The 16566-nt window shown below is 38.0% G+C and overlaps 1 protein-coding gene across 3 annotated transcripts in view; it reads left to right on the top strand.

The window, feature by feature from the left end:
• LOC129775400 (fibrinogen alpha chain) overlaps window positions 1–16566 on the top strand; it is a 396109-nt gene that overhangs the window by 369322 nt on the left and 10221 nt on the right. For all 3 annotated transcript variants that reach the window (XM_055780118.1, XM_055780117.1, XM_055780119.1), the window contains exons 5-6: window positions 4890–5021; window positions 5098–5285. In XM_055780118.1, coding sequence (XP_055636093.1) covers window positions 4890–5021; window positions 5098–5285 — 320 coding nt within the window. The remainder of the gene's footprint in view (window positions 1–4889; window positions 5022–5097; window positions 5286–16566) is intronic.

The following is a 16566-nucleotide window of genomic DNA, read 5'->3' on the forward strand; positions in this document are numbered from 1 at the left end:
TGCGTTGAAAACTGTGCACAATCTCAACACTAATTGACTTGGAATCGAAATAGATTGTGCAGGCCTTCATAAACATTTTTCAAAAATACAGAATACACTGAAGTTATTGAAAACCAACAAGTACAGACCAAATTTTCAATAATTCATATCTCCATTTTAATGAGTTGCCACGGAATCACTGTACGCCAAACTTTGTTAAATTGGGACGGTTGGAATACAAAAAAATACACAAAAAATATTGAATATTTTAAGATTTAGTTTTTAATATTGAATTCAATTTTTGAGTGAGATTTTTCAACAGTGCATTTAAAATATTGTTTTTCCTAAAAAGTACATGAATTTTCCAACAATTGTGTTAAACATAATACGTTAATCTGACATCTGGACTTTGAGTTACAATTTTTTGAAATAAAGATCAATGATTTTGATTACGCCTCTTTTAAAAAAATTGTAGTAATTCAAATTGCTCAGATGATAATGAAAATTGAGATTTTAGGTAGTTTCCATCATATCAGCAGCCGGCCACTTTACTAAACTAGGCTTGCTGTGGCCTTTCAGATTTTTTCAAACTAGACCTTTCATTTCACTGACGCTTCCGAAGAACTTCGCCTTTTCAGAATACTCGATGTTAAGATTCCGTTGTCAAGCAACAAGATTTGGTTATATTACCGTAACTTCACCATATTCGGCGCAGATATTTCAAAATTTTAACCATTCTGTAACTAAAATATATGCAGCATATCACCGAACACTTAATGCGGTCTTGAAATTATAGCATTAGTAAGGTAAATGATTTTAGTTTGTCCAGTCGAAAATATGATCATGGTTTGTCCACATTTTTGAATGCTCTAATTCAGCACACCTTTGTCAAATCAGGTATTCGAATGTTTCAAAACATATAAACAAATTGTCTTTTTCATGATTTACAGTAGTTTTATAGTATATTTTTCACGGAATCACTTGTTTTAAAGGATTATGAAATACACCATCTATTGGTGTCAATGCCCCCCTCATTCGAGCTAACTTTTTATTCGATCACCAGATTATTATTTCGCACGTATTCAGAAAAAAAATTTGGAAACATATGATGTGGGCCCAATTCTTCGCACTTAAACTGTATTATTCCTAACTGATGCGCAGATGTGTCCCTAATTCTGCGCACCCATAAAATGTAAATTTGATTGTTGAAAATATTATTTTTCTTATTTATTATCCAACATAGTTGCCGATCGCCGATATTTGCATTACATGTTTGATTTATGACCCACAAATAGGTGGTCGTCCTGAGAATTTCCTATTTCGCAGGTCAATACGATTACGTTGATCTGAAAAAGATAATAGAATACTTTCTACTAGTATCAACTACCTACCATTTATATTTGCTTCGGTTGATGTTGATTCACATTTCATCTGTTGCCGTGAACACCCAAAATTAATTTGAGCACATATTTTGGCAACCCGATTATTGCATTAAATGAGCCTGAAAATAACATAAAATGTGCTACTCTTCAATACTGGTACAGCCAGGTTTTTTTACGAGGGGGATACGTACCTCGTAAAAAACCGCGTTAATCGGAAAATCCCCGTAAAAAACCGAGTTAATCCGAAAATCCGGGTAAAAAACCACGTTAATTGAAAAATTCGCATAAAAAACCCATGTCACCTAATGATAGATACCAAATGGGACTATCCTTACGTAGAACGGAAGTAAAAAGTTGAGTGTTTTTTCCTGCAATTTCGTTGGTTACTGGTAGCTACAGTTCGGTTTTCTTCACGAATGAGGTCATCTGCTGTTGCTAGAAGATTCACTTGTTATTTGTACACACTATGTACACTCTACGATACGTGCAGTACCACTGTTGGACCGTCCATGGCTAAGTAGACAGGGAAATCCATTCACGAATCGCTGCCCGTAAAAACCCCGCCCCGTTGTACAGCCCGGTGAGCTACCCGTTACCAAACACCTAAAATCCACGTAAGTATCGTGATAAGGTGCGGCACTAATTTTCTTCATAAGCGCTTAGCTCCGTTACAAACAGTAATTACCGTAATATGCTCTGAAGGAAAATAAGAGAAAAATGTGAGCTGAGGGGGAAATGTAATATTGCACTGGTCTTTTTTTACGCGTTTATTGGAGAATCCGCGTAAAAAAACCACATTATTTGGAAAATCCGCGTAAAAAAACTCGTAAAAAAACTGCGCAAAAAAAAACGCGTAAAAAACCTGGGTGTAGAGCATTTGTATAATATATATGCTATAGCAATATACGAACAATATAAGCGAGCGAAACAAGATACACATTGCAAATAAGCACACATTAAAGCTTTTCGCATACTTTGCCACATACACGGCCTAGACCTAAAAAACTATAGATTCACGTTTATGCTCTCCTTTTTACTCTTAGAAAATACTTTTCAACTTCAATTTACAGGGTTGCGCATAAGTCACGCGACGCTCTCTGAAGGAAAAAAAATTACGATCGCGCTGCAACTATCGAGCGTGTTGGTTACTAAGCGGTTTAATTGTCGACTTTGTATCGTTTTTTATTCGAGAATAAAAGTTTTTTATCGTGAGATAATTTTTATGCGAATTTTTTTTGTGCAGTTGATATCGCGGTCGTGTAAAACAGCCTTGCATGAGTTTTCTGGTATTTATGATTGACGCGAAGCACCGTCACAAACTAGAGAGCCTCGTTGGGGTAATTCAGACGCTGGTTCTGTATTTTTATTAGGAATCCTGTGAAGTTTTCACTTGAAAATATAATTCTGAGCGGGACAAGCATTATGAATTAAAATACGAGTCATTTATCTATGCCCTATCTTGTATTTGAAGAAAGCTTTCAAAAAAATTACTTACTATAAACGAGAAGATCACCTGACCTGTAGCCTGTTATTCCATCTAATATAGAAGACTAAATACAAGTTATTTTTCAACCTTAAAATAGTATAACTATCGTTAACATACAATGTGTCCATTCAGCTTTTGGCAAAGAATAACCTGTTACACAAAATTGAATGTATTTAATTATTTATCATAGGGAAGGAAACATAAATGATAAATCACCGTTCCGCGATCGCGATAGCACTCTCTAAAACAGAAGGCAGTGACGTACGATCCTCTCATTTCCCCATTCTCGGAAGGTAGAATTACATAAATAAATATTTATACACAGGACGGCACCGATCGCACCTCTGGTCTCGAAACTATGAAATCGATCTTATCTGTCCGATTCGGCATGACTAATTGGCGACTGCCGCAGCCAGGGAATTAATGCCACCGGAAAGATGATTTACATGGGAACTTACTCCGAGCCGAACGAGGTGCGGATGACGCCATTTGGGTGCACCATGTGAACGTTAAATCATTTCTAACTGAGTGTGATTTATTACAACTTCTAGGATGTGATAAAATTGATCGCCGATCCGAATTGAACTGACAGAGGAAAGTGCTTTCACTCGGCCGTTGATAAACCATTTTAAACTTTTACGATTCGGTCTGTTTTCGTGAGTTATGCAATGTACGTACAGCTGGAACCACCAAACTGTTGCTTCTTATTAAGAGGGGAGCTGATCAATCGTTAATCCTATAACTGCAGGGAAGCCATGTATGAATGAAGACCTCAGAGGTAGTTCACGTTATGTTGTTCATTCAATTTGTCTGAACCTGTCTTCATCATCATCTGTCGACAAAATGCCCCCCGGAGCTGATGTGCTTTGAATTTTAATTATGGCCCCTTTTGCCGAAGGGTCGGTTGGTTATAGCAGCGTGAAGGGTTATTATCGACGCCAACAGGTAGTATACTGAAAACTCGATGGAAGCTTTTCTTATTATCGAAACGTTTCACAGCATTCAAAATTTAAATATACAGCTTTAGTGGGGAACATTTTCTCTCAAATTCACTCTATTTTCAAAACATAATTATGAACAGAGAAAGTTCCATGTTTTCGACTAGTAATAATCACATAAACCACATAAAAAATCATTGCTTACAATATCGTCAATACGTAATGTAAAAAAGTTATATCTATGATTGATGGTGCGAGGAAAATGATTTTTTTTTTCTTTGATGAAATGAAATCCCAACAAGATTCCAGAAAACTTTTTAAAATGATTCACCGAGTAACAGTTCAAAGTAGATCAATGATTGCAGAACAACTAGAAACATCTTATCATAAACCATGTTTTCAACTGGTGGTTCGTTTATCTCAGAATCTAGTGGACCGCTTTGACTGAAATTTGTTTTTCAACATGTAAAAATGAATTATCAAAATTGTTACGTAGCCATTTTTTGATATCTCAATTTTTCAATATTTTATGGGTGTTCAACAGCGATTTTTGGCAATTTTCAAAACGGAACTCCTACAACCTAGAAATTCCGTGAACATATCAATACACTGAATTCCAGAGAAATTTCAATCTCAATCAATCATTAAAATCAAAAAGCTTCCCAGGTATTTTTTTGAGTTGAGGGAACCATGCTATGGTTGCCCAGCTACCGTGTGGATTAAGAGTGATTGATGATTATTCAGGTGATCCTAGGAATGTACTGATGTGATCGACCATCTTCTCGTTTGTCTGCCACAAAAGGCATACGCTATAAAACGCGATCCTGCCGCACCTTTCCCTCTTCTGTGATACATGGTGGTTATCTCGGACGGTAATATAATCAGTAACACCATTCCAGGGCGGCGATCAGGTACAAACGGAAGAAAAACGAAACTAGCTGACAAATGACTTCCTGACACGCGGCTGAAGATTATCTCCATTCCCATTCAACTCGGCAATTTGCAAAATAAATATTCATCTCGTTGGCCTTTCCAATATTCACTGTAACATCGTCATTTCTCTGCTCTTATTTCCGGCTGTTTCGTTTCGATACTGTTTTGCAGGGATTCTCTTGTACCGACATGATGAACGCCGGCATGCGCCAGTCCGGAGTGTACTACTTACAGATCCGTGGTACGACCTATTGGTTCCTGAAGGTCTTCTGTGAGCAGGAAATCGCTGATGGTGGATGGACCGTAAATATACTTTTACTATTGCTGTTGTATCAGGTCACCACCTTAATGGCTCTTGCTTTGCTTTCGCCCCTCGCAGGTCATCCAGCGACGGGATGACTTCGGTGAGCCCCGGGAGAACTTCAACCGTGACTGGGCCGATTACAAGAATGGTTTCGGAGATCCGGCAAAGGAATTCTGGCTCGGCAATGAGAACATCTACATGCTGACAAACAACGAGGACTACTCGCTCCGGATCGAACTGGAAGATTTCGAAGGAAACAAGAGGTGAGTTGAGCCAATAGAAGCTTAAACTAGTGAAACACAAATGTGTATATAATTGAACAACATAACATAACATGATTGCTAACTTCCAATCTTGATTCAAGATCGTTGTCCTTACCATTAAGAGAATTTTTCCGGAACCTGAACAAATGATAATATGAGGGTTTGATATCTGGTTGGTATATCGGAAGCGGCAGAACATCTCAGTCAAATTCCTGAAAAAATTGTCGTGTTGTCAAAGACACATAAGGTCCGATTGAGCAAATATTCTGCATTGGGTATTTTATCGTGTAAATCAACATTCCGCATCAAGTTCCGAATGAAAAATCGAGATAACTTTTTTTATTGGCATCCAAAACCATACGTTTTGTCTCGTATTCAGAAAAAAACTAATCCCCTGAGTGTCGATTTTGATAAAAAAAATTCTCGAGATGACAATAGATCATGCAATTTTAAGATATTTGGCATCAAAACAATTTTTTTGCAAACCCTGATATTTTGCATATGGTGTTTTTTCGAGGTGGTGAACATTTTTATGTGGTAACTTTTTGAAATTCGAGATGACCATTCTCATTGGCACCCTAGTGTATACTCATCGTACACTATATAGTTCTCAACGTCGGGCTACAAAAATCAACATCGATTATTAATTCCCGACCGTCTATGCTGCAGGTGCTGGAAGAATTTTCATTGTCCAATTTTACATTCAATGTTGACATACTTTCCAGCAAACTAAACCTCCGCTGGTGAGTCTACTCTCCCACACCCCTGACCTGGCATTGATCTAGCTCTTCTGGATATCCGCCAGCCCAACTCTATACGACTAGGCTACGATCGCTACGTCGGCCTTTTTGCCGATGAATCTTCCAAAGCAATTGTGGCGTTTTGCAGTGGTGCTGATTGATTTGTAGTACCTCCATCGACAAGAGTTCATACATTTGTTGTCCCCCGCTACTTGCTGGATAGCTCTCAGAGGGGAGGCCGTTCATCAAACTTCTTTTTTACCAATCTCCCGCAGCTTTCTCGTTGGGTTTTTCGGCAGCCTTATCACTGCAGTAATGGAATTGCAGTTTTAGAGCCCAATTACCCAATGCGATAAGCTAATCAGAAAGCTAGACGGAACCGAAGAAAGAAGAACGCTTCCCAAACAACGAAATTTGACGCCCGATTTGTATGTATGTGGAGTGCGAGTCCGCGTAAAAAAATAAAATTGCAGTGATTCGGATGCATTTTCCGCCCCGATTCGCATTCCTTTCCAGCCGATTCGTAACGTCTAGCTCCATTCGTACATTCATTTATGCTATGAAATTTTACAATCGATTCTCATTCGTTCAAAACCGATATCTGGTAATACCGATTGGAATGCTAACGTGCACGTGATATTGAAACTTTTTCGGATTTTCGGTATATATTTTTGCAGAAGTTTTGTTCGTAACAGCTCAAAACTGTAAACAGTTTTATTACAAATGGTTATAATAAAAAATAATAAATTAAGCACACATCGAATGCTTACTGTTTTGGTCTGATAATCAAAAATCAAACGATTTTTCAATTTAAATTATTCAGAAGAATCTAGTTCCTAAAATAATGAATTTTAGTACTCTCATTTTCAAAAATCACCAATCAATTTACCTGTCCATTAATTCCAAATTCAACAAATTAATTTCCTTTGAGCTCCTATTAAAATTCCTGATTCCTTTCACTTTAGTCCTTTAATACACTTTCATCCAACTAATGTCTTCAACTTCCTTCAACTTTTTGATTTCATCCAACTATAGTTTTCAACTCAATGCCCTGTATAGACCCTTTTCTTCTATAATTCAAATATTTTTATATCCTTCTTATTCTTCCCCTTGAATGACACTAAAGTTCCTAGAGGAACTTCGCCGTCTCAATGTAGTATTACTGGCGTCATTTTCATTAGTACTTAGTTGAGATTCCTATGCCAAATTACACGCCTTGAATGTATTCTGAGCGGCAAGCTCTAAAATACACGTGACCGCAGTGCAAGACGGAGGAAATTTCTCTGGCGAAAAAATCCCCTGACCAGAACGGGAATCTAACCCCCCGACATGTTTGGTTTGACGCTAACCACTCGGGCACGGGAGCACATTTTACCTCCTCCTTCATTCGACTATTCTTCAGTTTTCATCTGTCTCTATCCATGTTCCATAAACAATTTTCTGTTGTTTCACGCGCAGCATCCCGGTCCATGATAACTGCAACAAGGGGATTCGGTGCATGGCAGGCTAACAAAAACCCATTCACGATTAGCTGATCTGACAGTCAAACTGATTTTGTACCGATGAAAAAGAGCGACGAAATATAGTTAGAATACATCAGTACAGTAATGCTTTAAATCCGGACATTTTTTCATTATATTCAATTTCATACCAAAACCATAACATTATTTTGGGTGTTGAGATAATTTGACTGATAGTTATATATTGTATCAATTTAGTTGATAAACCATGACAAAAATAAAAACAAATATTTGTGTTTAACAAACCCATGTCCGGGATAAAAAAAGCACATTTCACATTGTACATTGTAGAAGTTGCATAAGAGTGTCCGGAATTAAAAGTAAAAGTGTCTGGAGTTTGAATAATGAACAATAAATTTTGAACAAATATAATTTGACATGATTGACATGACATGATTTTGTTGAATTCTGTGACTCATAACTTATATAAAAGCCTTCTAATTCAATAGAAACGGTAATTTTTCATGCTACGTTACCACTTCGAAAACAATCGTAGCTATCCACCGTGCATATCATTCTATTCCATAGAAATGAGAAAAATAAGAAGACGAAGACACCATATAAATTTGACCTGACTCTAGACAACCTCTTAAGGTGGCCGTACACTGTTTGTCCCGAGTTCAAATATTTGACAGACGAAGTTTGGTTTAGATTTGGTACAAACACTATTTTGTTTGTCACTCTACAATTATCATCATTGGCAAACAATGTCAAACATCGAACCTAACCGTGACCGACAGGTCGTGTTCGGTTTCTTCATCTTCATAATTTTTTTAAACTTTCTGTTCCTCATTGGGCTCTTCTTTGTTGTTCCTATTTTCACCACTACTATCTTCGTTGTCGTCTTTCTATTTTTTCACTGCCCCTTTTGTCTTTTATCGATTTGGACATTCCTTAATTTCTAATTTGTTGCAATAGAGATTTTTCTTCAATAATTGTTCGTTAAAATAGCATGTTCTACATAGACTACATAGACATAGACTACATTCAAACCGGCGTTGGCAGAAAAGATAGCATCATTGGCCGAAAAGATGTTTTTTCGTGTGTTACCGGTGTTACAAATAAAAACACCTTTTTCAAGAGTGTTAAACTGCTTGTATGTATGGATCAGACTTCCCATTCTCTCAAACTGAATGTCAATTATGGGATTGTACACAAAAAAATACCAAATGATTCCAAGCAGAAAATGAACCAAGACCGACTGGGTTAAGACGGTTCAGGAGTAAATCTCAAGCAGAACTGTTAGCGGGAAACTCAATTTAGGGAAACACAAGCGGAAAATGTCAGTGGGGATCACGATATGTTGGCTCAATTTGGGAGTCACCCACGTGTGCAACAATTAGTCCGTACTTTTTTTGCAGAGAGTTTCTTATTTTGCTCTCCTATATTGCTCTTAAATTGTTGTGACACATAAAATATACACAAACCCGCCTCTCACTTGGGTAAATGCTGTACCAGTATGGGTAAATAATACTTTTTATGATATTTTTATGCTCATTTACTGATGGTTTAGGATGTCAAAAAATGTTCTGAAAATAATTTTGGGTGTAGAAAATCAGATACGACGAGTTTTCAAAGATGAAGACATTTCAAAACTATTGCTATTGAAAATTGATCATCTATGAGGTCTGTACAAAAAATATACGTAACTTTTGAATTTCCGTGATTTATGTGTATTCGACTTTCGATTTTTTTGTGGTGTTACATTGGTACCACAGAACGAAATAATCGCCTACTAGACTAAACAGACTTAAGTTGCATTCATTTTTCGCTTCTTGTTTCTTTTTTCATATTTTCAGCACTAAATGAGAAACGAAAAAGCATTTTCGTTGGGCTTCAGAGAGAGAAAGAGAGAGAGACAGATTTTGCCCCTTCCCTCTCTCTGAAAAAGAATTTTCGGTAAAAAGTAAGAGACGAAAATTCGAACATTGGACAACTCATCGAAAACTAGATTGGTTGACTGAATACTCAGATCTAAGTTGAGCGAGAATTTCGTTCCCTAGTTGTTACTCAAGTCTCTCACTTACACAGATGTCAACCTTCCTGATTTTTCAGGATTTCCCAGACTTTTTAGCACGCTCCCTGATATCCTGACGAACATCCAATTTATCCTGATTTTTCTGAAATGATCCTAATTTTTTGTACTTTTTACATTATTCGTAACAAATATACTGGTTTCCATGTCAAAGTTTTCTGTCATGATAGTTCTCCATTTCACACTTGTATATATCTTACATCAAGTTAAATTCTATGGACGCAAAGCTGTACTTAATATTTTTTATCTCTACTATCAATTGTTTCGAGGCTTTCCAAAACAGTTGTAGAAAATTTCATGAAACCAGATTATCTGACAAATTTATGAAATTACAACGAGATTAAGTTTGAAGAATAACATTGCTTTATTAAGGATAATGTGTATGTAGATGTATCCCCAGAGTTATTAATATAGGAATACGTTTCAGCGTGTAAAATTACTCAAGAGAAAATTTTCAAATCCACAGTCAATATAAACAGATTTTATATGTAATTTGCTCGTCTGATTCAAAATAAACTTTAATGATGGGACTATGGTAAATATTAGGTTGGTGAAAAAGTAATCTATTATTTTTGGGTGAAATTCAAACCTCATTTTAATATGCTTCCGATTGTCCGATTTGGGTCAAATATACACCATTTCATTGCCATTCTAAAGGTAGCTTCATGATTTCTCTATCATAGAGGTCTTGATCCTTATTAGCGAAAAACCATAGCAATAGATTTTTACAATCTTCCCTTGATCCTAATTTTTAATCACTCTGAAAATTTTACAATGCAAGAAAAAGGTGATAATCGTTAAGTGCCAGGTCCGCACTATATGGTGGATGCATCAAAAAAAATTTAAAAAAAATTGAAAATAAATTAGTTTGTGCGTATTTTACTGTTGCAGTATCGGCATTACAAACATCAATCACAATTCCAGCGGCCTGGCTTGTATTTTCGAATTTTGATTTCTCTGCAATTGACGGTAATGATGCTGTAGGTTTTTCGGAAAAAATATAAACGATCAAAAAGTCAGGCGAAACACAAGCATTTCCGTTTATGCGAGGATTTATACCATGCTTATTAATTCTTTTACATTTTTTACTTCGCTCGGAAGATATACTCTGTTTCTGGTGGGATTTGGAATGGATTCTGTATTATAAGCTACTACCAAGCAACCTGTTTCTCACATGTATGGCACGCAGCTGTTTTCGACGAAGAAGCAAACATGTTCTGGGAGGATAGGATATTTTGCTTTGATTGACAATTATGTTCTTGTTTTCCCAAAAATCGACTTTAACTTTCCGGACAACCCATTACGAGCTATCCTGATTTATCCTGTTTTTTATGTTCATTCTTGTTGATGTTTTAAAATTATAGTAGGCAACCCTGCTCACTTATGCTGCCAAATTGAACCGTTTTGAATGTCCAGTTTATTTTTGACAGCTTCTTTGTTTGTGCTTTTTTTCTCGTCTTCGATTTTTGCCTATTCCAAATTATAAAATTTTGCGTGAATAAGAAAATTGAGTTCACAAAAACATTCATTGAGGGAAGAAAATAATATTGTTCAATCACCATCAGTTGCTGAAAACCTAATGCCTCGTGCACAAGTTACGTAGAGAAGGGGGAGATGGAGAGTCTAGGTTGCGTTATTTACTGTTTTTCAGAGATAAGGATTGCGTTCCGTAAGGGCGATGAGAGAATAAATCCAGCTTTTGAGAAACGATTCGGACTCAATTTTGACCGAAAACAGGAGCTATGTCCACGACGACCCAAATTTGCTTCAGATGGTCATAACTGTTGACGAATTATAGCTCTATGGCTATTATTAACAAAGCAGCTGTCAAAAATTAACTGAACACTCAAAATAGGCCTATCATAACATAAGAGAGAGACATGAGTATCAACAATAATTTCCTGCAAATGCCCACTAAACCTGCTGTTCGCGTTCTGCAGCTGCAAGCGCGGACTCAGGGGGTCTTCGTAACCCTCGATTGACAATCGTCTCAAATGGCCTTTTTCAAGGCTAGAGGCGGTAGAACTTCAATGTTTGAATCCTGTATATTATAAAAGTCATAAGTGTTCGAATCATTTCTCTCTTGCCGAGCAAACAAGTACGCAAATAACAGGACCGATGACCAGATGACCAGGCTCTGATAAGGAGGATTCCAAACAGCACTCTAATCAAAAATGTTACCTATGCACTGGAGGAGAAGATATCCCTGGCCGATTCAAGTTCACGTTAACGGATAAGTTTGCTCGGAAGGTCATGATTTGGCAGGTTTTTTGCACATGTGGAGCGAAAATTAAGGTTCTTGTCGCAAAAAAGGCGATGGACTCAAAGTTGTACAAAGAGAATGACTCAGGAAACATATGCTCAAAAAACTGGGTAAAACGATGCTGGATACTGCACAGATAAGCAAATTTTGGAACAAACTTTGCCAAAGGGGTTGATGTCAGGCATCACAAGGAAAGGGTGTAGAAATAATTTGAATGATATTTTTCTGTGAAAGTGAAATAAAATATTTTTGTTTAATTGGTTAACCTTTTCCCCGAGATGCAAGTGATATTTTCCATAACACCGGTTTTACGATCCTGAAACCATTTATTTACAACACGGAATATAGACCTTTGTTCTGTTAGAATCCGACTAGACAATACTCAACCATAAAACTGAAGTTATGCAAAGACCAGCTAAGCTCCTCGATCTAAATACGATAGGAAACCTTTGGCAGATTGCCGTAATTGAGATTGTTGTCCGAGAACCACGTGAAATCAAGAATAAAGAAGAACTGTTGATCAAAATACACGAAACATGGAAAGCTATTCCTGTCAGCAATTTCGAGTTTATTCTAGTAGCGGAAAAGGAGGAATTTGGACCACCTAAGCAAATCCTAAGCCTAATATTTCCAAACCAATACGGTATAAATAAAAAATGTCACATTGTATAGTAAGCTACACTTGTTTTCTCTCAATCAATAATGTTTAATCATTATATCAAGCTTCAAACTAACAAAATATTTATCATGAAATAAAAGAGATGATTTTGGACATTAAAATTTGATGCGGGGTGATTTGGACCGTCTGTGGGGTGATTTGGTCCAGTGTGTGTTTCATCGAAAAAAACGATCGAGACCATCTCGAATTCTGCATGGATTTTTTCACTGTTGGTCGAGCATTTTCAAATACTTTCGATGCTTGGTCAAAGAAAATCCGTTCTTGATGGCCTGCGTTGCTCTTTCAGACTCCTCCTTCTTCCAACGTTGTCTGCCCTGATGGTTGGTAGAGTCCAATGCAGCGGAATAAACAAGGCTGGGAGAATTTCGGTGAACGATAGCGGAAATAACAAAACTCGCGGAAATTACTTTTGTAAAAACACTCGAACACGTTTATTCAAAGTAAACACGTAAATATGGTTTCGATCGTCTTGAATAGACACGCACTGTATGGCATACGAATTTATACTGCTGTCAGCGCATCCGGCACAACCAAAATGTAGGTACGGAAAGGTACGCATGAGAAGGTGAATACATAACCGGTACAAGATATAATGAAGAGGTACGCATTGCACCGTTCCACTCTCCCCCTCAATGTAAAATCTCTTCCGGAATCCTCCTTTAGCCCCAGCATTCCGCAGAACTCTCGGTGCTTCAACGGACCTAGAGGCTTGGTCATGATATCGGCAGCCATTTGTTCGGTCGAGCAGTATCTCAGTTGAATCCTCTTCTTGGTACACAACTCCTGCACAAAACGTTCACGAGTGTCAATGTGCTTATAACGTCTGGTGGTCCTCTTTGATCGTACGAAAGCCAAACACCCCTGATTATCCTCCATTACAACTGTAGGATTGTCCTGCTGTTCACTGTAATACCCTGAAAATCTCGGATGAGCTTCTATCACATAAAAACGACCCATAGTTTCTACGACTTATGCCTTTTATTTCCCACACACAGACTAAACTTTAACCTCGTTCTCTCTATGAGTGCCACACCACTCTGTCGAGGTGTCACTCTCATTCTCTCAGGATACCACATCCTCCCAGTACACAACAATATGAAAAATGACTTCAAATTGATTCATTCACTTTTTACAGTCTCAATGATGATCTGTTATTTCTACAGCATCAAGGTAGCGTTTTGGACGGCATATTTGTCTTGGATTCTGATGCTTACGCAATTCACTCTTTCCGACCGGCTCTTCAAGCTCGCTCTGAAGTTTGTCTGTGGCTTCCTCGCTTGATGTTTCCCCAGGCTTCGTTGGATACGTTTGAGGACGTGAATCTGTGGAGAGGTAATAATTTATAACAAAGGGTAAAAAGATTAAAATATATGAATGATAGTTACTTAATTTTGATGGTGTGTTTATTCTGTTTTCCTTCTGAGAAGAGGATTCGTTAACATTTCCCTCAGCTTCTTCCACCTTTCGTTGAACAAATTTTTTGAGCAATTTTACATTACGATCGTATATCCTATTCGTTGACATATCCATTATCGTAGCTCGCCCTGCTCCAGTGATTTGGACGACCTTGTGTAGTATTTTATTATATGTGGAATCAGCCTTATCTCGCTTCTTTTGGTTAACCAACACCATATCTCCAGCCTTGATCAGCGACTCCTGGGCATGACGGCTAGTATCTGCTCGCAGGTTTCGATTGAACTTAGCAATCTGATCTCGGTCCCGTAGCTCTCCATCAGCCTTGTGGTTGCTATCCGTTCGCACATCTGGTAAAAAACATCTGACAGCTCTGCCAAACATCAATTCTGCTGGAGGAATCTTTGTTACATGATGCGGCCATGAATTGTAAGCTGCAACATAATCAGCTAAAGCTTCTTTCCAGTTTAGCTGCCCAAGCTTCGCGATAGCAGTTATTTTATTTATTCCCTGCATACTCCTTTCGACCAGTCCATTCTCTGTGGGATTCAACGGCGTACTACGGATTAACTTAATACCCCATACTTCCTTCAGCCACTTCTCAAGTTCGACACTGTTGAAAGGTGGCCCATTATCCGCTTTCAATGTTTTCGGAACGTAATAAGTATTAAAAACTCTCCTCCCGGTCCATACCAGGCTACCACAAACCCTGTCGCAAGAAATTTTTCATTGTGGACATTCCAGGGTGGCTCCGATGAGCTAAACGTAATGCTCTACTACGCAACGCTGCCGGTAAGACCATTTTTTCATCCTTCATTAGAATATCTCCTTGCGTATATAGACTTCTTTGAAATGCTTGATAACTTGCGATCTCAGCTCGCCACTTCTCGTTTTTGCCTAGCCATGCGATAACAGTTTGAAGTTCGACGTCTTTCAAAGACTCTTCCCTCACTTGAGCGTTAGTCAAAGCCAATAGCTCATCACTGATTGTAACAGGATTAGCGGTAACTGAGCATAATTCGTGGGATTCCTTTTCTACTCCAAACTGTGGATCATTGCGTATGACACCCATCCTGGAAGCAGCATCAGCAATGTTGTCACAGCCCGATTCGTGTTCGAAATTGTAACAATAATGGTCCATTCGAAGAAGCCAGCCCTCAGCTCTCGACATAATCCTTTTTCCTACATCCTTCCGATCCCTATTCTTTGTCATGAACATCAAAGCTTCACTATCTGAACGCAATATAAAACGTCTGCCGAGAAGATAATAAGCAAACCGTTCCATAGACCAAACGATTGCAAGGGCTTCACGATGCAACTGTGGATATCTACGCTCTGCATTCGTCAGACTTTTAGATACACAAGCAATGATTCGATCTCCTGTCGTGCCTTTAACCGCTTGTACTAAGACGGCACCTAAACCCCAAGGCGACGCGTCTGTATATAGGATGGTCGTGTCTTTTTCATCGAAATAACCTCGCTTAATTAAATCATTCTCAGCTGCACTTTTAAGATCATCAAAAGCTTTTTGATGTTCTTCCTTCCAAATGAACTTCGACTTCGATGCAAGAAGGTCGCGTAATAGCTTTGTCTTATGCGAGAAATTCTTAATGAACGGGCTTATGAACGTCAACATTCCTAAGAAACTGCGAACTTCCGATATGTCTTTTGGATTTTGAAAAAAATTTATATCTGAAATTTTACTTTTCATCGGTAGGATACCTGATCCTTCGATGGTGAATCCAAGAAAATCGACAGAGGAACGATTATACACGGACTTCTGCTCGTTAATTGTCAAATTATTGGCTCCCAGCACTCTCTTGACATCTGCTACATAACTTTCTAATTCCTCCAGTGTTCGTCCGTAAATCAACACATCATCGAGATAGACAACGATATTTTTGCATTTGATCAAAAGGTTCTCCATTACCTGTTGAAATAGTTCGGGAGCGTACGACAAACTGAAAGGTAATCTTTTAAATCTCATAAGGCCGTTTGCTGTCATGAACGTCGTCAGATGTCGCACATCTTCGTGAAGTTCAACATGGAAGTATGCATCTTTTAAATCAAGTTTAGTAAAGAATAATGTTCCTCCACCGTTAGGAATACCACTCCAAATCTTTTCTAATGATGGCATAGGATACGGCTCTCGAATTATTGATTTGTTAACTTCGCGATAATCCACAACGATACGAAAGTCATTAGTTCCTTTCGGCACTAATACCAGAGGTGATACATAGGTGATAACATCGTGCTCTTTGTCACCTCTTTCTATAATTCCTTTGATTTCCATGACCCGCAATCTTTCATTGGTGGCACTTTCAAAAGCTTTCGGGATATTGTATCGTATAATTTGTTTCGGTGTTATGGAATTGTCTATCTTAAATCGAACACCCTCGATCGGCATTTTAGGAAAATCCTCGTTAGTCTTCAACGGTGAATCGCGGTGCGCTGTTACGGTCGTATCAGCTTCTGTCCAATTAACAAAACTGTCATTCACCTGCTCAAATCCAATACGAATCAAATTCAAACGAATCGCTGTCTCATATCCAAGAAGCGACAAATTCGCCCCTTTCACAACGAAGAATTTTGCTAATTGTGCTGATTGACTATGACCAGTAACTCTGATAT

This window comes from Toxorhynchites rutilus, chromosome 3 (genome assembly GCF_029784135.1).
Source record: "Toxorhynchites rutilus septentrionalis strain SRP chromosome 3, ASM2978413v1, whole genome shotgun sequence".
NCBI classification, from domain to species: Eukaryota; Metazoa; Arthropoda; class Insecta; order Diptera; family Culicidae; genus Toxorhynchites; species Toxorhynchites rutilus.